Raw genomic sequence first — 23,575 nt, forward strand, 5'->3', positions numbered from 1 at the left:
CTAATCGCTCCTAACCTCTTCACATTATCTCCTAACCACTGCTGCATTTTCTTCATGATCTCCTAACCACACATAAACTAGCCATTTTATTTCCTAACCACCACCTACCTCTCCACGTTCCTTCCTACCCATCACTAACCCATCCATTTTATCTTGTAACCAATGCTAACCCCCCACAATAGAACCTAATCACTGCTAACCTCTCTACATTATCTATTGAGCACTGCTAACCTCTCTATGTAATCTATTAACCACTGCTAGCCTTTGTTAGCTTCCCACTGCTAAACTCTCTACATTAGATAATGAATGCTAGCCGCTCATTAGCTCCTGCCCACTGTTTAACTCTATATTAGCCTCTAACCACTGCTGGCCTCTCACTGACACCCACTGCTAACCTCTTCACATGATCTCTCAACTACTGCTCTCCACATTAGTTCCTGCTAACCTCTTCATATTAGCTCTTAAACATTGTTAACCTAGACGCATTTACTAGTTTTTTTGGGTCTTCTTTGCTTTTTATTGTACAAATCTGTTATACTGTTGCTATTTCATTATTTTTTTCACAGAAATTGTAATGTTTTATTTGTTTAGTTTATTCTTTGGGATTTTGTAAATAAAAGTGATGATGGAGATTATTATTATTAGTAGTAGTAGTAGTAGTACTAGTAGTACTATCCACTCCCACACTGCTCCACCCATCCATGGGTCCCTTAGTGCCGTGGATCACCGCTGGATTCATCTGGCACCAAATCAGCCTGGAAGGGTAGCACACTGGCAGCAGTAGGTTCAGAGGTTTGGCCCTTACTAAGTATTTGATTTAAAGCGGGACCTGATCAGTGAGCTGATTTCAACACATATATGCCAAAAGCAGGATCAGGCTTTAGATGCAGATGGTAAATAGCAGCTACTACTCTGCACAGGCCTGTGACTCATCTCCCACACTAATGTTGCATGTTTCTAATGGATCTGCTAATACTCCTAACATATGGGAACAGGAGAGGCGCTCTTGGCAACAGCATCACACTTTCACGCCATGTGAAGCACTCTCTTCCGCACTCTAGTGGATACAAAGAGCCCTGCAAGGTGGTCAGCTGAGTTTCTTGCATAGAGTTACCTATAAGGTCTGGTCTTGTTTTGTAGCATCTGCTGATTTTAAAGTGAAATTCCATCTATTTGTAAAATTCTCTGTATTAAAAGGCTCAGATGAGAACAAAATAATACAGAATGGTCTGATGTCAAAAGCTCCATTATAGAGAACCTTAGCTAGTCAGAATTATCCACAGTGCTGGTGATAGGAACCAGTAGTGTTTTAGTGTTTAATGCTGCTAAAGGTTCTCACACAGAAAGTTAAAGAATATCCCTGAAATGCCGTTTGATGATAGGTCTGTGTTAAAGTTTTGGCCTAAATATATATTTTTAAATTAGTATTTCAAGTATGTGCAGGGTGTGGAAAGACAAAATGGTCCCTAAAGAGTTCAGATTTACTACTATTTTAGCATTATCAATATAGAATAACTCACACATGTAGGCTTACTTGTCATTTCAAGTAGCAAATAACATAATTATCTGTGTTGCAGTCATTGCGACCTCTGGATCCTGTAACCACCACTATCAAGAAATTAATTGTAAATTGATTTATTTCCCTGTGATGCATCATTTCACATCAAATCACTCTGAATGACTTTGTTTACATCTCAACGATTTATTTATGTGGGAATTTTGAGTAAGTTCTACCTTTCTTCTTGTCCGTATTGATGTCTGGATACACTAAAACAAATCTATTGTGGGAGCCAACAAGCATTCACTAGTTTTTCAGGCAATGATCTCTCCAGTGTTCAAGCTGTTTTATTGAAAGTACACAAAGGGCTACACATTTACATATTCTAATAATGTATTAAAGCCATAAGCTCATACAATGTGACGATGTTCACCTTACCGAAATATAGTCCTTCAGTCCTTTTGAAGTTGGCCCTTTTTAGTTGTGTACTGCAGCTATGAGACTAACAAAGCTATGCAAACACAAAAAAGTTTAGCAAAGTAGCTATATTTAACAGAAATAGTGTAGTCAATGCATAATCAAATCAAGAGGGTTTTTTTGTCATATAAACTCAGAACATGGATATATACACTCACCGGGCTGGTCTGAGTACTTCAGAAACTGCTGATCTACTGGGATCTTCACACACAACCATCTCTAGGGTTTATAGAGAATGGTCCGAAAAAGAGAAAATATCCAGTGAGCAGCAGTTGTGTGGACGAAAATGCCTTGTTGATGTGAGAGGTCAGAGGAGAAAGGGCAGACTGGTTTGAGATGATAGAAAGGCAACAGTAACTCAAATAACCAAACAAAATCTCTGAGGAATGTTTCCAACACCTTGTTGAAAGTATGCCACGAAGAATTAAGGCAGTTCTGAAGGCAAAAGGGGGCCCAACCTTTTACTAGCACCTTTTACTGTACCTAATAAAGTGGCCAGGGAGTGTAGATGTGCACATTATATAGAGATGGATGGCAAATTAAGGGAAATCTAAACAAAATATTAGGCTTTCGAAATCTGCCTTGAACTTGGAATAGATTCTACAAGCTTCAGTGTACACTGGCATCAATTCTACGATTCTAGTCGATTCTAAGGCCCAGTCCCATTTCACCCCTTACCCCTACCACTTAGACCTTAGCCCTCCGTTATGAGGAAAAAAAGAAAAACCGGCAAGATGGCTGCGCGAGCGACCAAAGGAACCCACAAATATAAGTATTTTCTCCATTGTATTATCTTAGTTTAAAGTCGTTTAAATGTATTATGGTCACAAAAGCACAGAAAATCGCTAATAGCATGCTAATGTCTCGGTAGTTGGGTAGCTAACTTTCCCGTTCCACCTTAAATAGTCCCAGCAGTTCTGACGCCTGAAGTAGCTGCTGCACCACTTAAGGTGAAACGGGGAAATTCGAACAAGAAGCTGGGGAATAGCTGACCTCAGCTTCGTATCACCAAAGAATTAGGAGTGGGTGATAATGAATAATTGTCTTAAACCCCCTCTTTGAAAGGATATGACGCTCTAAATGTAACTAAAGCCCAGCGGCGAGGTCGCTGAACTTTTCCCTCCTCTGCTATCACTAAAGACGGCCAGGGTAACCGAGCAGCGTTAGCCTGTTAATGAAGTAAGGTTTTGTTTGTTTGGTTTTTTTTAGGGTTGTCCCGTTTCGTAGGGCAAGATTTCAACCACTACCCCTTGTAACTCAGTTCCAAGGGGTTAGGGTAAGCTTCGAAAACAAGGGGTAGGGGTAAAAAGAAGGAATGGGTTTCTGGAACTGTACTGGAAGGATGAAACACCTTTTTTTTCTTCAAAGATAATCTAGCTAGTGGATAGATAACGGAGTGGAAAGCACTTTCTAACAATATCCCACCAGAATCGCCATTTAGTGTTCAGTTGGGTTGAGATCTGATGACTGTGCCCAAGTCACTCATCAAAACCATTCAGTGATCAATTACCCAGTTAATCGTATCATTCACTGTGCATTTCTGGAGGCATCTGCACATGTCATGTTTCTCCATTTGTTTATTCAGATATTTTAAGACCATGGGAGACTTTTTAAGGCTCTGCAGGACTGTTTAACGTGCTTTGTGCCAAGACTACTTGCCTTGTGGAAAATTTTCACCATGTCCTCTCTCCTATTCTGTGGCCTTTAGCTTTCGTATAGTAATAATAAAATATAGTAATAAAGAAACGCATTTATTCCTCCTGAAATCAGCAGAAGTGAAGGCACAATTGAACTCTGTTAGATGTATTGATATAGTCAAAGATCCTCTCCCATTTCTCCTATAATCGTAAACGCATGTTCTTGTACACATTGTTCTCATTAATGCAAATTCAAATCCAAAATAGTCAAAAAATCATTAAATCAATCATTAAATAAAACATTATTGTTACAAGCATCCAATAATATTTATTGTGGGTTGTAAAAGTCATTCAGTCTGATTTTTTTATTCCACAGTCTTCGCTCTCTCTTGTTAAATACAGCACAGGCATTTTTCCCAGAAGTTTCTCTTTCATTGTCTTCTGCTTCTTTTTCATCTGAGTTTTATTTTGCCTTTTTGGTTCTTCAGCCTGCATTTTCCTCATCTACTTCTATTCTTTCCTTTCTTTCTTTGTCATGTAGATTCAGGTTTTGTCATGCTTGTTTCTGCTTCAGATCTTGCACCTCTCTGTGTTACAGCAAAGCTATGACAGGTGCTGCTGATAGAATCATATCTTCTCTCTCTTGTTATCACAATCTCGGCCTGCTCATCCACTTTGCATTCTGTCAAGGTCTGTACTTGGAAATCACTTCCACGTTTTTTGAGCAGAGCTCATGATCTCCAAACTGTCTCCTCAGTTTCTTCCTTTTCTGCTCTTCACTTCTCTCTACCCTGCTCCATCACTTCATCCTTCATCAGCATCCAGTTCTCTAGTTGCTCATGTGGAAAGCAGCTCTAGCTCCCTCTTCTGGGGTTTTGCGGACAAAAGCAATCAGCAACCTAACCTGTGCTTTCCTACAGGGATAGTAGTCTCACAGTATGAAGAGCTGCTTTAAGGACAAAAATATTTTCATACACTTCTGTTGAAATATACAGGGTTGCTGTAATTTTTTAAGATCCCAGTGCAGGAAACACATTTCACTCAACGGTCTTATGTTCCAAAACCCTATATTCACAATGTCCTATGTTCCCAAGTCTTATATTCCCAAGGCACTATATTAGCAAGGTTTTATTTTCCCAAGGTCCAATATTCCAGAGTTCATATTTTCCCAAGGCCCTATGTTCCCAAGGCCCAATGTTCCCAAGGTTTTATATTCACAAAAATGTCCCAAATGTCCCAAAGCCTTATGTTACAAAGATCCTATTTTCTGAAGAACCTATGCTCCCAAAGCCTTATGTTCCCATTACCCTAAATTCCCAATGTCATTTGTTCCCAAGGCCTTATATTCCCAAGGCCCTACATTCAGAAGGCCTTATGTTTGGAAGCAGGTCCCATTTTGGATATTATTTACTCAACATTGAATATAAGAAGGTGCACATTCATAAATATACTGGAGGTTGTTAGCATGACTGAGACAACATGGAGCTGAAACATGGGGTTGTTCCAAGTTGGGTGCACCATTATGGATTAGTTTCAACCCAGTCTTTCAGACATTATCTTACAATTAAAAAAAAGACATTTCTGACGTTTTATTTTTGGCTGGAGAGCCTGTGTATGAATATCTTAATCTATCAAGAGTGGAGTAGTAGTGCCCCCTGCTGAAGACTCAGAAAAAAAGAAAACAGCACCATGTTCAGTACTTAACCCAAGCCTCAAAATGGACTGCTTTCATATTTTCATGGGATCATATTAATATGGAGTTTAATATGCATTGTTGAAATGTAAATAGAGAATATACATAATCCTGTTACTACCAGAAAGGAAACTGTAATACATTACAGGGAAATTCCATAAAGAATTTTTTAACGTCTCTCTGATTAAATTATGAAGATGTAAACAAAGTCATTCAGAGTGATTTGATAAGAAATGCTCCCCTCTAGAGATAATTACAGAGTCAGAATACTTCACAGTGGTTGCGATAGGAGCCAGACGTGACAAGGTTATGAATATGGTGCCTGTTGCTGGAGACATTGTTTTGAGAAGGTTTTGGACTAAAATGCATTTCTAGAGCCATTTATTGTGGAGAGGTACATGCAGAGGTACATAGTCCTCAAAGAAAACTCTTTTTCCACATTTACCATTATTTTACCATAATCAGCATTGCATATGAAAACTCAAAAGACATGAATAGGTTCACTGGTTGTTTGGGTAGTTAATGAAAGAGCTTTTCTTGGGCTGTAAGTAATGTCTGAGTCTGAATTCTTATCACCACCATTTCACATCAAATTACGTTTTATTTACATCTTAATGACAAAAAATTGGGAAAAAATGTTTTGCTCTTTGTGTTCCACTGTATTCAGTCCAGAGCACTGAATATAAAGCAAAAAATGAAGAATACTGTATATCATCACTGTCATAAAAAAGTTGTCCACTTTTTGAGTGATCCCAAATTACTTGGGGGAGGGGGGGGGGCACTTATAACTCCCATTACAACTAAAATCTGTAAAATAATAAATAAATTTAAAGAGATTTTGTTCAAATATTGATATTCAAGGTAAAAGAATATACTGCATGTGAAAACCTGTGATTTGCTAGATTTCCTCCAAATTCCAGCTGAAGTAATGGGCATTATCAGCAGTGAAAAAATCTCTCAAGACACAAAGCAACTGAACAGAACTCTTTATTCAAGTATGAAAATGTAAAGCACACATTTTAAATTGTAGCAGACAGTTTTGTCATGTACAAATCAACACAATCATAAAGGCAAATTATTAACTTGATTAACAATCAATTATCTGAAGAGGTCTATTTTCTTCCCATCTAACTTGAACTGCATAGAATTTTGCATGATAGGTACACCTATATGTCATTCAAAGGTAACTCTGAATTGGTCCCGTAAAACAAAAAGAGGGGCGAACAAAGGAAATGTTTAGAGATATTCTACACTTCTTTCTTCCTGATGAGGCTGAAATTAATCTGATCTAAAACCTGATATTTGTGGCATAGCTGAAACTATTTTTATGCCTTCAATCATCTGTGAACCAAATTCTAGAGCAAGTACACTATTGTGAGGCACATCTCCACTTAGAGTCAGAACACCTGAACAAACGAAGGCTTCCGACTTTTAACCCATGAACACCTACTATGTAGAAATGGTTATTGTTAGTTATATCATGCCGTGACCTTTAGTTGAAAGTACATTAACACTTTGAATGATGTAAAAACATTACTGCATATTTTCCCCCAATCATAAACTGCTGCATATACTTCAGATATTCACTTGAACATTGAAAAACACTGAATATTGTTTTGTGTGATATAAATGAAGCTAACCTACCATTGTGGAAATAAATCCAGTGCTTAGCATTCTCTGGAGCTGAGGTTAAGGTACAATAGTTACACTGTGGAATGACTGTGCCTTTTGTTTTTCTCAGGGTGGTCTGCAGGACCTTTTATAATGACATCATCTTATAAATCTGATCAATTTTGAACATTAAAGCCCCAATCAGCAACTGCAGCAACACTGCACTTACTAATAGATAATTAATAGAAATCTTCTAAATGTAAACATGCTAAAGAAACCTTCTGGCGTCGGAGATCTTCACTTGACATTTTCTCCTACCTCAGAATTCAGCGCCGACCTGATAGCAGCAGCAATTCCTTAGTTTCTGAACATTAACAGAAGACGAATCATAGATAGTCAATTGGCCAAACACAAAAACAAGGCCTTTTCTCCCCATAGTCCTGATACAAGACTGCCCTTTTCACTTGATCAGACAAAGGGGAAGTTTATAGGAAGATAAAAAGCTCAGAGGGATTGACATCAGACTCTAGCAGTTAGACGATCGCAAAGATCTCCATTAGTAACTCACTTCCATCACTGCAAAGTGCCTTATAGTGCTGCTTAAAGAAAACAAACAAGCAAAAAACCTGCTTGAGTGGGATTGTCCCATGAGTATCAGTAAAGCTGTGGGAGGTCATCTGATCATTACATTCCTTAAAGGTTCCAAAAAGAGTTCACTGGAGTGATTCCATAGAAAGAAAGAAGGAAAAAAAGATTGGGGGCCAGATTCCTATACAGTTTGGCAATTTTCCTGCTCAAACACTCCTCTAGGCTTAGTTGTTCCATCAGAGCAGAGAAATCATGAAACAGTGCTGGACTCAGGCTCTTAGTTCCCCACTCCTTCCATAGAACCACGACTTCTGGTTCCCTAAAGCAGTGTTTCCCAATACTGCTCCTGGAGACCCACCCCAAATGTTAGATGTGTTTATGATCTGAAATCCAAAAAAATAGTAAAGAAAATATAAAGAACCATGAACACTCAAAGACCCCTTTGCATGATTAAAGGGTGCTTTGCCTCATGTAAGGGTTCTTCAGATTGACAGAAAACGTGCAGAAATGTGCTATAGACGGTTCTATATAGAACCTTTTTGAAGATGGTTTTATACAGCACCCAAAAGGGTTCTTCTATTATTAGAAGCTTAACACCGTAACAATAGAAAGATCCTTTTGGGTGTTATACAGAACTATTTTCAAAAATGTCCTATATAGAACCATTTTAATCATGCAAAGGGTTCTTTGATTGTTCATGGTTCATTTTCTTTACTAAAGAACCCTTGAAGAATTATCTTTTTTTAAGAATATAGGAGCAGGACTAGGAAACTGAACCTTTTAATTGAGTGGTCAACTGAGTTCTTCAAGCAGTGGTTCTCAAACCAGCCTTCAGGGCTGCCCACATGGTCCACATTTTTGGTCAATCTCATTTTGAGCAGACAAGGATAGAGCAAATATGAGAACATCTAGGGGGACCTGAGAACCAGTCTGACTATCCAATGAAATGTTCTTTTGAGCTTTGGTTCTCAAACAAGCCCTGAGAGTGGCCCACTTTTTTGCTCAATCCCAATTGTCAACACATAAAGAAAGAGCAAAAATGTGGACTGTCTGAGAGCCCTGAGTACTGGTTTGTAAACCACAGTTTTTGGGAGTCAAAAGTTGTTCTATGGTATCATTCCAAGTAACTCCTTTTGTCACCTTTATTTTAAGAGTGTTTATTCCTGTTCTTTTTTGACACAAAATATGACCAGTGGTCACTTATAAAACATCTTAAGTAAATTTTGTCTCTTGACTTTAAGTGAGCTGAGTAAAATCGCTTCAAGGAAATGTAAATGCAAAGTGAAAAAATCCATTATTGTAAATAGAATTTTAGACCCAAGTTTATGTTTCAGCCCTTACATTTTTGACATCTGTTAATATGTAAATAAACAGCTTTAAAAATATCTCTTAAACTTTTAACTTAAGATAAATACTTAAGATGTTTTATGGAAGCAGCCAAAGACCACTAATTGTGGATTACACAGAGGTTAAGAGACAGCCAGTTATTCTCATCAGCTTGGAACACAAAAACAGTGCACTTCCTACTACTACCACAGCAGAAGGAAACTGGATGGTTCTGAAACACTTGCAATTCAGCAGTGCACTGGCTACTTAGGGTCAGCAAACCACAGTACTCTGGACTCTTGCTCTTGTCCTTCCAAAGTGCTCCATTTGAAACAAAAACAAAAGAGAAATAAATAACATGTGTGGAATGCACTGCACTCACTTATAACGCATCACTCCAAGAGCAAGTTTAAACAAAAAGAGACAAAACAAACTTGGTGCACAAAGAATCTTCTTGTCCAAACCATTGCTGCAGAACATGGCTGTGACTTGCATTGTCACAGTAAACCTGTGGTCAAGTCAGCCCATGTGCCAGTCCCATAGTAAGCCCAGCGTCCTGCACATCAAAGAATCAGTCGTTTGTTATTCCCTTTTCCCGCAGCTCCTCAGTCACCCGCACGAGGTATGTAGGATCTGGGTAGCCAAAGCTGGAAAAGAAGGCATAGGCATGTTACTTTTTTTTTTTGCATTAAATTGGATCTCAGTTTTGGATGTCTGGACAAATCAAGTCATTCACATAATTCAATATCATTAACTTTGGTCAAATTCAGGTCAATGTTCATCAACATCAAGGGCTCCCTGATGTGTTTTTAATATATTTGAAGGACTAACGCAATCAAAATGTGTAGCAGTATATCTGCAATATAATATTTTCTCCTATTTTTTTGCAGCCCAAACCAGAACCTATAAACTACTGCCTTAATTCCACTTCCAAAAACATCCTTTCCATTACTAGAATGGAAATTTTATATTCAATATTTTTGACATATCTACATATATATGCTTTCCCACAGGTCTACATATGTCTGAATAAAGCATTATTCAGCAAAAATTGAACTGCTGGCATCCAACTACATTATGCAAACAGCACAGCTCAAATCAGAGACCGTGCTCACAGGATGCCACATTAGTAAGCCTACTTTTTCAGCTGCTTAATATTCATACTACATAACATACCATCGTGGTCCACCCCATATAGAGGTCTTATGGTGGATATCATTCCAGGTGATGACATTATGCATGCCTGTAGTCATGGAGGTTCCTATAGTGAAGATGAGCCGTTGTTCAAAAGCCCGCCGCAGCAGACGCAGCACACGGTTTCCCTCAGGACTGTCCGGTAGATATGCTACACGGTCTGTGCCTGGGTACCGCACTCCAGGGTTTGGGTGCTCTTGCTAAAAAAATTTAAAAGATACACAAAACAGCAGGAATAACTAATCCTACAATACCTAAAAGAATTCAGCATTAGTAGGAGGGGACAGTGTTTTACTGGCAAGTCAAAGCAAGTTTAGCCAAAATTTACACTTTCAGTCACAATCATTCAGGACATTTAGCCATTTATACTGTTTTGCACAGGAGCTTTGAGGCTACTGTCAGTGTCATATGTCAGTATGTGTGATTTAGGTTTGTGGTTTGGACAATGTTAATCGTGAGCTAAAAACTTCCATTACATGTTAGCTGCATTAGCATCAAAACTCATGGGCAAAGCTAAAGAAATAAATGTCAAACACTAAGCACATGTTGACTAATTGACTGCATCTGGGGTGTAAATTATTAATTAGATTTCTGGCACATTAAAAAAAACACACATTTATTCTGCACTTTGCTGATATACTTACTGACTGGAACCCTGGAGGGAAGCTATAGATAATGCATATGCAGCCATATCCTTCATGCCCAGGCAACTCCAGGTCTGGGTCTCTCTCCACCATCATGCTACCGTTGGCTGGCTGGTTCCCAATGAGCTGACCATAAACCAACCTGCAGACAGGACAAGCCTTCTTCACCTGGAAAGCTTGATCCAAGCAAGAGCGGCAGAAGGAATGGCCACACTTCTCTAGAGTTGTCTTTTCCACTATTTCGTCCATGCAGATGGAGCAGCTGGCACTATCCTCTTCACTTGGCTGGCCTACACTGAGCTCAGCTTCAGTCCTTGTAGTGGCCTCATGCTGCATGGGCAGAACCACACTGGTCTCCATATCAGTGCTTCTCCTGTACCTCTGTTGCTGTTGCCTCTGAGAACGACGTGGCTGTGGCAGAGGAGGAGGAAGTAAACTGCCCTCCCCATCCACTTCCATCACCCCAACACAGGGTAAGAGAGAGCGCTTCCTCTTGGGAGCAGACTCCTGTTTGGTCATTTCCTTGCGGGCACAACGGCATAGGTCTATAAAGGCTTTCCGTGTGGCCGGGGACACTGGGCCCTCCATCATGCCGGTCCTGGCTCTGGTGCTGCCCTCCACCGGAGAGAGCCGCACCGCGCAGCAGCCACCACGCTCCCCACGCCGGATGATGCCAGCACTTAGACCTTGCTTATCCTCAAAGTCGAGCAGCCAGGGTCGCCCAGCCGCCGCGAGATAATCCCACACAGCCTGAGACACCAACACCTCGTCACTGCCCTGCCCCGCACGCACACTCATCTCATCAGATGAAACTAGATATAAAAGAAAAAATTTCAAGAGGTGACAAATGAAAGGATTATTTTTTTAAAACAAATTCCAATATTTTAATAAAATAATAAATCTGATAGCAGTTCAAAACAAAGCACATTATGCTTATACTATGTATTTTACTACTATAGTTTGTTATGTACTACAGTATCAGCTCAAATAATTGTGCTTATTTTAATGGCAACATTTATTTTATCATATTATGCCAGTTATGAGGGGCAGGTTTTACATAGACAGATCACGTGACATTACCGGGGGCTGTATCCACATTTACTCACAACAGACACCAGATACGATTGGGCAGAAAAGAAATGTACTGTAACGTGAATAGAACATTATCTAGTTCATACTCACCCAAGAATTTAGTATTTTCAGACCTGGTAGGCCCTAGCTACACCGAAATATTTGCCTTCTCAACAGTCCTCGAGAAATTTCCAAACCTATGCTATGCTGTACTAAGCTAAAGTCAGTCAGCCTGAATCGCCAGAATGTAACTGCTGCACCATTTAAGGTGGAACGGTGAAACAAGAAGCTGGAGAATAGAAACCTCACTTCAGCCTCGCCTGTACTGTGGACGCTGAGTGAGGTAACGTTGACGTAAAGGTATTTTCGTTAGGGAAGCGAACTGTCACGAAAAACGACACAAGCAGCTTTCATCCGCCCGCGAATAAAAACACTACTCGCATTACCTTATCTGTGTTGCTTGTGTCGAGCCGGACGAGACAGTATGCTGCTCTTCTCCCGGTGCCTTTATCAGCGGACCTCATGCATTCAAAACAGAATGTTCTCGAAGTTGCCAAATGTTGCTGAGGAGCTGAGGGGAGTTTATCGTCACGCGAAGAAGAGAACGTCAAACATCAACAGGCGCCAAATCGAATCAGCTGCAGCTGCTCCTAAAATCCACCAGCAATGCCCGAATCGTGAGCGAATCGGTTATTCTTCTGAATCGATTCTTTTCAATTAATTCAAACAACAGATTCACAAGTCACAACTTGAAGCTGGGGGATTCTAATAAGATTAGAATCGCAACAAGAATCTTTCGCTATGAAGCCCCACAAACTCACAAAATAAAGTCTAACATTTAACAAACCTCTTAGTTTCGCTTCTCTCTGGAGACTACAGTGGGCTTTTTTCAACTTGCTGTCTTTGCTGTACTGAGAAGTAGCCGGACACAAGTTTTCCATACACAATAAACTGGACTTGACTTAAGATTCAGTTAGTATGGGTTGCACTGGTATGAGTGGATCAGACAGAACAGTGCTGCTGCAATTTTTAAACACCTCAGTGTCACTGCTGGACTCCAACCAACAATATCCTGTACGCATTGTCCTATGAGCACTGACGAAGGACTAGAAGATGATCAACACAAAATGTACAGCAACAGATGAGCTAGTTACTGCCTCTGACTTTACATCTACAGGGTGGAACGACAAGGTAGAAGGGTGGAGAGTGAGTGGACCCAGTGTGTCTGCAGTGCTGAGAATGATCCACCACCCAAATAATACCTCCTCTGTAGTGGTCGTAGTTGGGGTCCTGACCATTGAAGAACAGGGTGAAAGGTGGGCTAACAAAGTATGCAAAGCCTCAAATGGACTACAGTCTGCAATTACAGAACTACAAGGTGTTCCTACATAATAAGTGGAGCTGATAAAATGGGTGTAGAAGCAAGGAGGTAGTTTTAATGTTGGCTTATGGGTGTATACACAATAATAAAATAGATAGCTTCATTTCTTGTCGCCCCAAGGCCCGGTCTGGCATGAAAATGAATCACTGAATCGAACGCTCGGTTTATTAAAACGAACAGTTCCGGACCATTCAAAGAATCGGTTCGGTAAACTGAATCTAACTACCCATCACTGAAATCCCCTCGCGGTATAAACAAAGGGACCGTGCTCCAAGCCCCGCCCCCCGCTCACGGCAGCATGACACCGAACGGAAAGCTTTATATTTTTATATTAAATAAAAAAAAGTTCTTATTTACCTTGTGATCCCATAAATTCTCTTTAACTGCAGCTTTATAATCCTGTTCAGGAAAGAAATACGGACAGATCAGATCGACACATTAAGCTTTTTGAGACATCTTAGCAGGTGTGTCTAATCGATCGCAAACACTGTTGCATGTTTGTCCAGTATCTTCTGAGCTAAAGTTGTTTTTAAGACTGTCGTGTTTCTCTCACCTTCTGTACTGACTCTGACGGAAGAGGTCGGTGTATAGGGGGATAAACTGCGAGCTGAAAGTACTTTTCCATTCGATGAAACGATGAGGCCAGCTCTGTATTTACTGTAATGACACTGGAGTCGAACTGGCCCTGCTCGCCCCGCGAGTCCAGAGAGGCTGGAGTCTGCCTAAACCTGCACCAACTCAGGCTGTTCTCCTGCCCTCCCGGTCCCACGTCCTGTCCTTGGTCGCGGAAGGCATGTAACCAGTGGAAGCAGTCATGGCTCCGTTTGTTTTCGGTCAGTCACGACGACTGTGTTTTTGTCTTAACCGTACTGGCACCGTACACGGAGTGTTTCTGTGTCATCTTTTCCTCTCCTACAGTTCCCCCAATTACCATGGATCACACGTAGGACGCATGATAATGTAAGCAGGAAGTTCGTCACTCTTAGATTGCACAGGATTAAAGTCCAGGCTGATCTGTCCACTGCATGGCGCCCTGCTCAGTGTAGACGCTGACTGGCATTTAAGAGGCTTTTTCTTTTTTCAGCTAGTCCGCTGTCAGATTAGCTGGAGCTGGAATGGGTTACCTGTGCACTTCGGCAAACCCACTACTTGCTCAATATTTTTTTCTAGAATAAAAGCCCCAGATTAATGATAGAAGTTTATGATTTAATTCTGCTGAATAGCACTTAAGAGGCTTTTTCTTTTCCAGTTAGCCTGCTGTCAGATTAGCTGACTGTGGGTTGATGGAGGTGGAATTGGTTAGCTGTTCTCTTTGGCAATTTTGCTTCTTGCTGAATATTTTCCAGAATACAAATCCCTGATCAATAAATTTATGATTTCAGTCTGCTGAATAGCACTTAAGAGGCTTTTTCTTTTTCAATTATTCTGCTGTCATATTAGCTGGATATTAAGTGGGTTAAATTACCTGTGCATTTTGGCTAAATATATTTTCCAGAATAAAAGTCCCACATGAATAATATAAGTTTATGATTTCAATATGATTCATCCTCATTTGTTTTTGTTTACTTTAAATATCACTCATCAAGCCAGTGTTGAACTTACTATAAAAAAAAACTAAAGTGAGAAAGGAGGACATGGTAATAATATAATCATGCATAATATTATGTACACATTATATAACTACAATATAATAATAATGTAATATTGTTTATTTTACTGCAAAAGAGTGACCGTACAGTATTATGCTGACACGCTAGACCAAGCACTTTTTTAGGATTTAAAACTTTTCACTTTTCAAAATCCTTTTAATAGACGATGTCCTCATAGCTTTATGCTTAGTGACTTCATTAACAAGAGGTTGATGACAGGAGACAAGACCTGTACAGTAAACTTTCAGATGAGGTTTAATACGCATTACTCTGACATTATGGATGTGGCATTTATCCAAGAATATGACTAACTATACTCTGATGAAGATCTTTTTCACACATATTAATATTAATAATATAAGCACGTACTGAAATATATCAAAGAGCATTGCTACATGCACTGTGAGATCAGACACGGTCTGCTGATGGTCATCAGCAGCCTTCACTAATGACCTTTTGTCATTTGGACACACCTTGACAGCTCAACCAACATAGCCTGTCATTATGACCCTCCATGAACAGCCAGCTAGACCAAACTGGTAAACCAGCTTGCAGGGTGGAGAGTAATCAAGTGTACTATTACTACTCTATGCTATTAATTACATTTTTCTTGTATTTTATTTTCGTTTTGTTATCATTTATAACATTTGCATGTGTTTTTGTACCAAAATCAGATTCAATAAATTTTTGCATGAGCATTTCCAACTTCCAATTTCCAACTTTTCAAACTCAAATTCCCATAGTGAAAACAATTTGAATGTAACACAATTAGAATTTCAACATGTCAAAATGTTATTTGAATGCGTATTTCACAATTGAATTCATGCATGTACTTGTCAATTTTTTTAAAATGGCATTAGCATTTTTACACACCTTGTCTCATCAGGTTTTGGTAGTTTTTTTACTTATGAATGTTTTTCTTTTTTTTAATAGTATTAAGATTTTTAATCGCCATACTTGCTTTGACTCGCTTAAGTTCATTTTTTTCTTTTTAATAGTATTATTTTTATTATTATTATTTTAATATTCAATTCATATTTCATTACTTAATATTTTAAATTTTTACCTGCCATACTTGCTTTGACTAGACTGTTTACTAGACAGTTAACGGCTGGACAACATGTTACCATAGAGACGGCTTCGCGTTCGGAGCTCTCGAAGTGATGGTGAAGTGGCTGTTCCAACCGTCACGAGAGCCGCCACTTCCGCCCGTCACCCGGCACGCAGAGAGCCAACCCCCTCTCCGGCTTCGTGAACGCGCCGTAGAAGAGGCCAGAAAGTACGAGCTGCGTCACCGCGCAAAGCGAGGACACGCGAGGAGGCAGCCGGAGAGGTTTGCGCTAAAGAGTCCAGCAGCAGCAGCAGCAGCAGCAGCAGCAGCGCGGCTGTTTACTTTGTGTGCTTGTTCAAGATTTAGCAGAGCGCACGTCAAACATACTCCCGACATACGAGGGCACTCGGTTGAAAAACTGTAACCTTGCGGAAAGATAGAAGTTGATACCAACATGTAAGTGTGCTACCAGCGCAAGGGACGCTAACTTGTTAGCTAGCTAAGCTAACTAGCAGTGCGTATTATCGGCTAGCGATGCTGTTAGCCAGTTAGCTAAGCTTTTTAGCTATCCTGAGCTGTTTGAAAAAGATGAATTAATACGTTTTGTTTTCACCGACCTGAATTCAGTTTCCTATTCGACAGCTTCTTGCTCAAATGTTGCCGTTCCGCCTTAAATTGTGCCTGAGGCGCCAGAATGTAACTGCTGCACCACTTAAGGTGGAACGGGGAAAATTGGAATAGGAAGCTGACTTCAGCCTCGTTAGCTAGCTAACGCTGCATGATCTATGAAAATATGTATTAAACACGCTCGAGGGACTGCAGATTTTCCCCGCGGCGTGATATCTGTCAGTAACCGTTACCTAAATCAGAAAGCTAGCTAAGCCTGCAGGGAGATAAATGCCCGTCACTATGGCCTCTGTTTAACGTTAGCTAACTAGCTAACTGTGCACGCCTTAGCAACCAGTCAGCAAGCGGACTGGCTGTGTAGATCCTTTAAAATGATTTTTTTTCGTAAAGCACTGGCGCTTTGCAAACTCCTGGAAAGCGGAGAAGCCGCTTAGCTGTCGCCTGCTAGTTGTTCAGAATTAGGGATGGCTTTGTTCCCCGGATTAACCATGGCCTTTCAGTATCATATTCCAAACTTGGTTCCCATGTGCTAGCTAGCGGTGATTAAAATATATGTATTTATTTGAGTTGAGCTCAGGCTGACTCCTACAGGAGGGTTAGCGAGGCGTTGTTACTGCGTCTGCGCAATATCATTGTAAGATGGCCAAGTTCACGCAAAGGTGTGGTGTTGCAGCATCGGATGCACAGCAGTTAGCTAGCTAGTTTCAATTAGCGTTAGCTTTAGTCAATTAAAGGGGAGTTCAACCGATTTTTTCAAAATTTCTGTATTTCAGTTATTGGTATCTAAACAAATTATTTCAGAGTAGTTTTATGAGTAATGATTAATTGTAGAGAAACATGCCAACTTAGTTTTTTTTGTGGCAGTGATGGGAACCAGGGGTCACCTTGTATACAACACACACTTGCCATTTTATTTACTATTCAAAACTACCAGTGAACCTACATGTGTCTTCTGATCTTTTTATATGTGATGTTGATCATGGTAAAATAGTGGTAAGTTTGGAAAAATAAAATTTCCTTTGGGGACTATTTTGCCTTAAAACCTCTTACATCTACCCCTCCACCATGAATGGCTTTTAAAAATATGTATTTTAGGGTAAATTCTTACCTCAAAACTTTAGTAAAACAATATCCCAGGCAACATATTCATAACTATGTAATGTGAGGGAGCCATTAAACACTTTAGACATCTGGTTCCTATCACCACTGCTGTGAACAATTTTGATATGGTAAGTTTCTCTCTAAGGGAGTATTTGACACCAAGTCATTCTTAATGACTTTAATTACATCTCTACCGTTTAAATATGCACAAATTTAGAAAAATTGACGGAACTCCCCTTTACACTGGCACACTGTCTCAGCATTTGTTTGTTAGCTACTGAGGTTGAGCAGCAGCTAGTGTTGCCAAGGTAACGATCACCATCACCCAGTCATCCACTTCACATGACCACTAAATCCAGAATTTGCGGTACTGTGTTCTTTGCATTAACTGTTAATGTTAACTAATGTTAATGCTAATGTTACCTAAATGAAATCATAGTTATTTCATGTGTTTGCTTCTCTATGTTACAGTTTGTATATGAGTAAGTTATGCAGTATGATTGGGAGTGAAATAGTGTTAATAGGCATTTTCATATGTCCTCCAGCACATTTTACCAATGTTGCTTTTTTTTTTTTTTTTTTTTTTTTTTTTTTTAAAAGGCACTCAGCAAATGCTAAGTGGTATGACAGACGGGACTCTGTCTTTGTTGAATTCTGTGTAGAAGACAGCGTGGACGTTGAAGTGAAATTTGACAAATCAAAGCTCGATTTCAGGTATGATTTCATTTTGAAAAAATGGCAATTCCTTTCAGTCTCGATCCTGGTGTTATTTCTCATCTCACTTTTTACATCTATATCTTATGCTGTGTTTTCAGTTGTGTAGGTGGAGTTGATACCGTCAAATATCATAATGAAGTAGACCTTTTTGAGGCAATCGACCCAAATGTAAGTATAGTCGTTTTCTCTATCTTCTGTTTCATTAGCAGGTGATGTACTAAATGAAGGCTCTCTTTCCATTATTTGCAGGAGTCAAAACACAAACGCACAGACAGATCTGTGTTTTGTTGTCTAAGAAAAGCAGAAGCAGGCAAGTCATGGCCTAGGTTAACAAAAGTCAAAACAAAGGTAAGATTTCTTGTAATTGTTTTATTCACATAGTCTTTGTTTAAAAGATACAGAAATGTGTTCATTGTCTTTTTTTTTTTTTTTTTTTTTAGCTTAATTGGCTGAGTGTTGATTTCAATAACTGGAAAGACTGGGAAGATGATTCAGATGAAGAGTTGTCCAGCTATGACCGTTTCTCAGAGGTGATTATTATTAATATTGAGAATTATAATGAATTGGTTTACTCCGAGGAATCGTGCTGAGTATTCTGATGTGTTGTTTTGCAGATGATGAACAACATGGGAGGGGAGGATGATCTGCCTGACATGGATGGTGCAGATGATGTAAGATCATTTCCTTGTCAGGAAAAATGCATGCTTCATTCAGTTTAATACCTTATGTGTAAAAGATACTTTCAAAATCTAAAGTCACAATCATCACACATTCAAATGACTAGCTTATATCAATTTATTAAAATTAGTAAATTTTAGTAAATTACTTGGTCATTTCACACAGAAAAACAGAATTTTTAGAAGGTGTCTTACTTGATTGAAGTTGGTGTGTGTGTATGTAAAGTCAGTTGGTCAAAACTCCTGGATAAATAACCATGCAAAAAGTAGTGTTGCACAGGAGTAGTGCCACGGTGTCTCTTCTACTTCCAATTTGCTGTTGTATGTCTCAAACCTAAAATAATCTGCTTAGACAAAAAAGATCTGATACTTGGGCTTGAATAAAATTGTCAACGTTGATGCTTCATGCTTCTAAACAGTAATGTTTTCTCTTTGGCTTTGAATTGCAGGAAGAGTCTGCAGATAGTGATGATGAAAGTAAGCCTGTCTGAATTGCTTTTTGCTGTCGGGCCAGAACAAATATTTGTGTGTTTGGTAACTTTGCACAGAAAATCTGAGTGTATATATATGTATTTATGTAATGTATATATGTTAAACTAACTAGATGTGTCTTAATTACAGAGATGCCAGATCTTGAGTAAAGCTCAGAAGACGGTCATCTTACAGCAGAAAACAAGGATCATCATTTAACTGTTATTTGAAGAAAAGGCTAGTTATGAGTGGGTAATCATTAATGAAAAACCAACCAAAACAAACAAAAAAATTTGAGCTGTTTTCCTGGGCTCTGAGTGTCACGAACATGTCGCACCAGAGTTAGTACCGTTGTGTTGGTGACTCTCTTCCGTCATCAGCAGTGCTGTCTTTACCTTTTTATTCTGCATGGACAATTTGAAGTTCTCCATGATGTTTTGTGGATTCTAGTTATTGTCCATTTACTCAACGTTGGAGGTGGGTAGTGCCGAGATGCAACAATCTTCGCCTTTACCCTTGGTATCAGTAAGCTGTCCATTATATAGCATATACACATTGTAACCCCCAGTGATTAGAATACATTACTTTTTTCTCCCCCAGTTGCATTAGACCTGGTCCAGACTGTAAATTTCATTCAAATTCTTATGTTAATTTTTTTTTTTTTGTGTGGGGGTGAAGCAAGCATTCTGCTCAGGCTTGTGCTTCTTTGTTCAACCGCAAATACTAGCCAAATCATTTTACTGGAGTTAAACAGCTGCATTTGAGGTCAATGAACTTGCTTGTTCTGCTTCATTGGTAAACACACTTTTTATAGACCTTCTGGACGGGGTTTTATCCATCAAATAGGTTGACGTGTAAATCAAAAGTTCAAAGTACATAGTCCTGTCTGTACACATCGCTTTACAAATATGATTTAAATTCAGTAGTTATCATTCATTGTCACACTCAAATGTGTAGCAGGCATCTGAACACTGATATCTTCCATTTATGTAAAAAGTGATATAATGTAAGCTTCACCGCTGTACAGAACAAAAGGGTAACTTATCAATAGCTGACCAAATTGTGTTTGCACTCCTAATATCAATGCAAGTGTGACTAAAACAAAAAAATGTTTGTTGTGCTAACCTGTCACCACAGGTTGAGGAACTTCAGTTTGTTAAACGCAGTGGGGTTTTGTCTACATATTTCTAATAAACTGTCTCTAAACAACTGCCTCTTGTTGTATAATCCATGGAAGACCAATGTATTCATCCTTGTTAAAGGCAGGGAAGCAAAGCTAAATATTAGGTTGGTATGATGTCAGATTGTAAAATATAGATTTATCTTCAGTTATAGCTGGTCTCTACTATTAAAGGCACTTATGGTTTTAAACGACTTAAGTCCTGTAGAAGAAAAGTCCGATATTGGAAACTGCTTAATTTTTAGCTTTTTGTTGCTTTGAGCTTTTCAGGGGTGGTAAGGGTCAGCTTCTGGACAAAGGCTTCATCCAAAAGTGCTCAGTGCCATGCAAGATCATATGCCGTTTGTTGTGTGTGTTATGTGGTAGTGCATGGTATTGGATGCAGCAAAAGTTTGTTTATACGATGCTTTTGGTCCAAAGCTTGAGTGTTTATAAAGCTTAATTCAATTGCCAAGCCACATTTGCAATTTTCTCGTGTTTTTCCTGCTCTATGAACATTTATTGCATGGATTAAAAAAGGTTCAGATGTCGGCATAGCCACTCATAGTTGTTTGACGTGAAATGCGTTGTTCTAGAAAACCTTAGTTCAACAAATAAGTCTCGTGGAGCTTGTGATACTGGTTTAAGATGAAGTTTTGGCCCAAACTTATGTTTTAACTCCAGCCTTGTGTAGAGGTGCCTGCAAAGCGTTTTGGGACAAAATGGTATGTAAGTCTCTGGTTCTAACAGTGAAGAAAAATGCCATTTGGTATGTCATAATGAGAATGTTTTCCAGAATGATGGCTTAGTGTTTCTTAACTATGACATCATCTCATTATAGCTTGCTGTCTCATAATAATAATTAGTGTCTCATGATAGTGAAAATGTTTCTTATAATTATGGCTGAGTATCGCATAATCATTACTCATAATAATGAGTTTTCATAATTATGAGAAGCTAAGTTATGACATACTAAGTCATGAGAAAGTAAGTCATATTCATGAGAAGACGTAATTATGGTAATGATGAGATGGATAATTAAATAACTTTTTTTCCAGTGGCAGAAATGGACTTCAATTAAACCTTGCCCATTTACCATTATCAGCATTAAATATAAAAACTCAGAAGACCCATGAAGGTTCCCTGGTTACTTTGGATAGAAAATAAAATGGCTATACTTGTATGGTGAACTCATTCCTATCGCCACCAGGCAGTGAATTTCTGGGCGTTAAATCTCTTTATATCAAGCCACTCTGAATGACTGGTTTGAAAAAAAAATTGATTTGTGGAATTTCCCTGTAAAAATCAGTTCATTTCTGGAATTTCCCCTCAGGAAAGGATTGTTAATTCGCTGATAAGCTGGATCAGGGGACACTTCGGGACCGGAGGTCAACTGACGTAAATGGCAACAGAAATAGCCACAAGAGGGCGCCACAGCACTACACTTCATTATAGTCCATCATGCAGTGGAGTGAGCCAGACGAAAGCTTTGCTGAAAGTATCTAAGCTGCACATAACGAGCTGAAAAACTAGCTGCTGGATGACATTTGAAAATAAAGAGACAAAAATATTATGGCTTCTTAATGAACCTCTTGACAGATGGTTCTTTAAAGGGCCCATATGTCCCCTTTTTTGGCATTTATTATTTTCTCTAAGGTTTGTGTGGTTTTATTTACCAAAACAGACGTAATTCATGCTGACCATCTTTTTTCAACCTCTCTTTATCCCTTAGTATTAGTTTCTATTATAGCGTCTTTTGGACTGATTTATGTAAATAAGTTCTGTTAAGGTTGCCCAACTTCAACGTGAATGGGCGGGGCTAAAGTTGGCAGATATGTGTAAATGTGTAGGGTTTCATGACATCACAAAAACAGTGTATTTTGTTTTTGCAGCTTATTTCAGTATCTGAACTGTATTGACTGACGTGAGAAATGTGAACATGCAGATAGAGATTTTTAAAAAAAATTTTTTAGAGTTGTTTCTGCAACAGATGTGCAGGTATGAGGACTCTTTTTGATCTCAGATCCTCATCATATTGTTAAGTTTCTGTACCATTTAAAAGCCTGCAAAACCATTTTAAGCATGCAATTTTAGCAACATCACAGGCGGTCCATGTGTGATCCTTGCTCAGGTTTGACGCATGCATGGACAAAGCATTTGCCTTTGTATTACACTGACGTAGAACAAATTTCCACCCACATTTCCACCCTCACCATAACAGTGTCTCTATGGCTTTGCATTTTTTGGAGGAATGAGATGTCTGAGCTGGCAGTTCTCTGAAGATGAGCCTGGGACAGTATGGGGTTTTTGGATATGATGTCTGGCTGCAGGAAGGTTGTGTTGATGTCAGCAGTCTGAGGGGGGGGAGGGGGGGTGTCATAGAAAAATCCCCACGCAAGCGGGTTTAAACGGCCTGCCCTGTGCTCAGGGTTTACAGCTCACAAAAGGAGGTTTACTCGCACATGAGCAGGGAGTAGAGGGCTTTAATCCAAGCACACAATAGAAATACACAAACTGGTTACAACTGCAAAGCCGTTACAACTGTCAGCCCTTCAAACTGTCTTGTTTCCACATCAAAGGCCGACCTGGGTGCTGCCTTACTGCAGTGACACCCTCGTCTCAATGTGTAGACATATAGCACCACATACAGACTTGCTTACCTGGTTCTGTGTTAACTGTGTTGTTAGTCTCTCTCAATGCTTCTGTTTCTCTTTCCACTCTTGCTCCTCAGTTTGTTTGATTTGATAGTAATTTGATACTAAACGTGAAGGCCTAGATCTGCAGTGTTGAAAAAAAGGTGCAGGTACATTTTTCTTTCATCAAGATACAAAACTGTAAATGTGGTTATAAGGATTAGCTGTGCACCTTCGGCAAGTTTTTCCCCAGGAGAAAGAGGCATATTTGTACCTTTTCACAACCTACTGTTTTAAAACAGAGCAGTAAAATAAAACACATATTTAAGATGCCTTTATTTGTATTTGTCATATTTTTAGTTGTATGTGG

The 23,575-nt window shown here is 39.3% G+C and overlaps 2 protein-coding genes across 4 annotated transcripts; one reads left to right on the forward strand and one right to left on the reverse strand.

Moving 5' to 3' along the window:
- Positions 1–6,275: 6,275 nt before the first annotated feature.
- On the reverse strand, positions 6,276–14,189 carry dtx3 (deltex E3 ubiquitin ligase 3). 3 transcript variants are annotated; one of them, XM_017707520.2, is made up of 5 exons: positions 13,674–14,189; positions 13,478–13,519; positions 10,669–11,480; positions 10,007–10,224; positions 6,276–9,477 (listed from the first exon to the last, which is right to left on the reverse strand). In XM_017707520.2, the coding sequence occupies exons 2-5, from the start codon at positions 13,488–13,490 to the stop codon at positions 9,402–9,404; spliced, it is 1,119 nt and encodes a 372-aa protein (XP_017563009.1). In that variant the 5' UTR covers positions 13,491–13,519; positions 13,674–14,189; the 3' UTR covers positions 6,276–9,401. The 3 variants fall into 3 exon arrangements, with proteins under 3 accessions (XP_017563009.1, XP_037397407.1, XP_017563025.1); XM_037541510.1 differs by lacking the exons at positions 13,478–13,519; positions 13,674–14,189 and adding an exon at positions 12,186–13,424; XM_017707536.2 differs by lacking the exons at positions 13,478–13,519; positions 13,674–14,189 and adding an exon at positions 11,851–12,178.
- Positions 14,190–16,046: 1,857 nt separating this feature from the next.
- Positions 16,047–20,623, forward strand: ptges3a (prostaglandin E synthase 3a (cytosolic)). The gene is made up of 8 exons (XM_017707550.2): positions 16,047–16,276; positions 18,149–18,262; positions 18,364–18,433; positions 18,515–18,613; positions 18,706–18,795; positions 18,880–18,936; positions 19,392–19,419; positions 19,564–20,623. Coding segments are annotated over exons 1-8 (480 nt in total). The 5' UTR covers positions 16,047–16,274; the 3' UTR covers positions 19,584–20,623.
- The last annotated feature ends 2,952 nt before the right edge of the window (positions 20,624–23,575 follow it).

Source organism: Pygocentrus nattereri, chromosome 9 (genome assembly GCF_015220715.1).
Source record: "Pygocentrus nattereri isolate fPygNat1 chromosome 9, fPygNat1.pri, whole genome shotgun sequence".
NCBI lineage: Eukaryota > Metazoa > Chordata > Actinopteri > Characiformes > Serrasalmidae > Pygocentrus > Pygocentrus nattereri.

Coding starts and splice junctions, on each gene's coding strand:
- ptges3a (XM_017707550.2), top strand. Junction 18,263..18,363: donor AAATCAAAGCTCGATTTCAG/GTATGATTTCAT, acceptor CTGTGTTTTCAG/TTGTGTAGGTGGAGTTGATA. Junction 18,937..19,391: donor ACATGGATGGTGCAGATGAT/GTAAGATCATTT, acceptor TTTGAATTGCAG/GAAGAGTCTGCAGATAGTGA.
- dtx3 (XM_017707520.2), bottom strand. Junction 10,225..10,668: donor TCCCTCCAGGGTTCCAGTCA/GTAAGTATATCA, acceptor AAATTTTTTTAG/CAAGAGCACCCAAACCCTGG. Junction 9,478..10,006: donor ATATGGGGTGGACCACGATG/GTATGTTATGTA, acceptor CTTCTTTTCCAG/CTTTGGCTACCCAGATCCTA.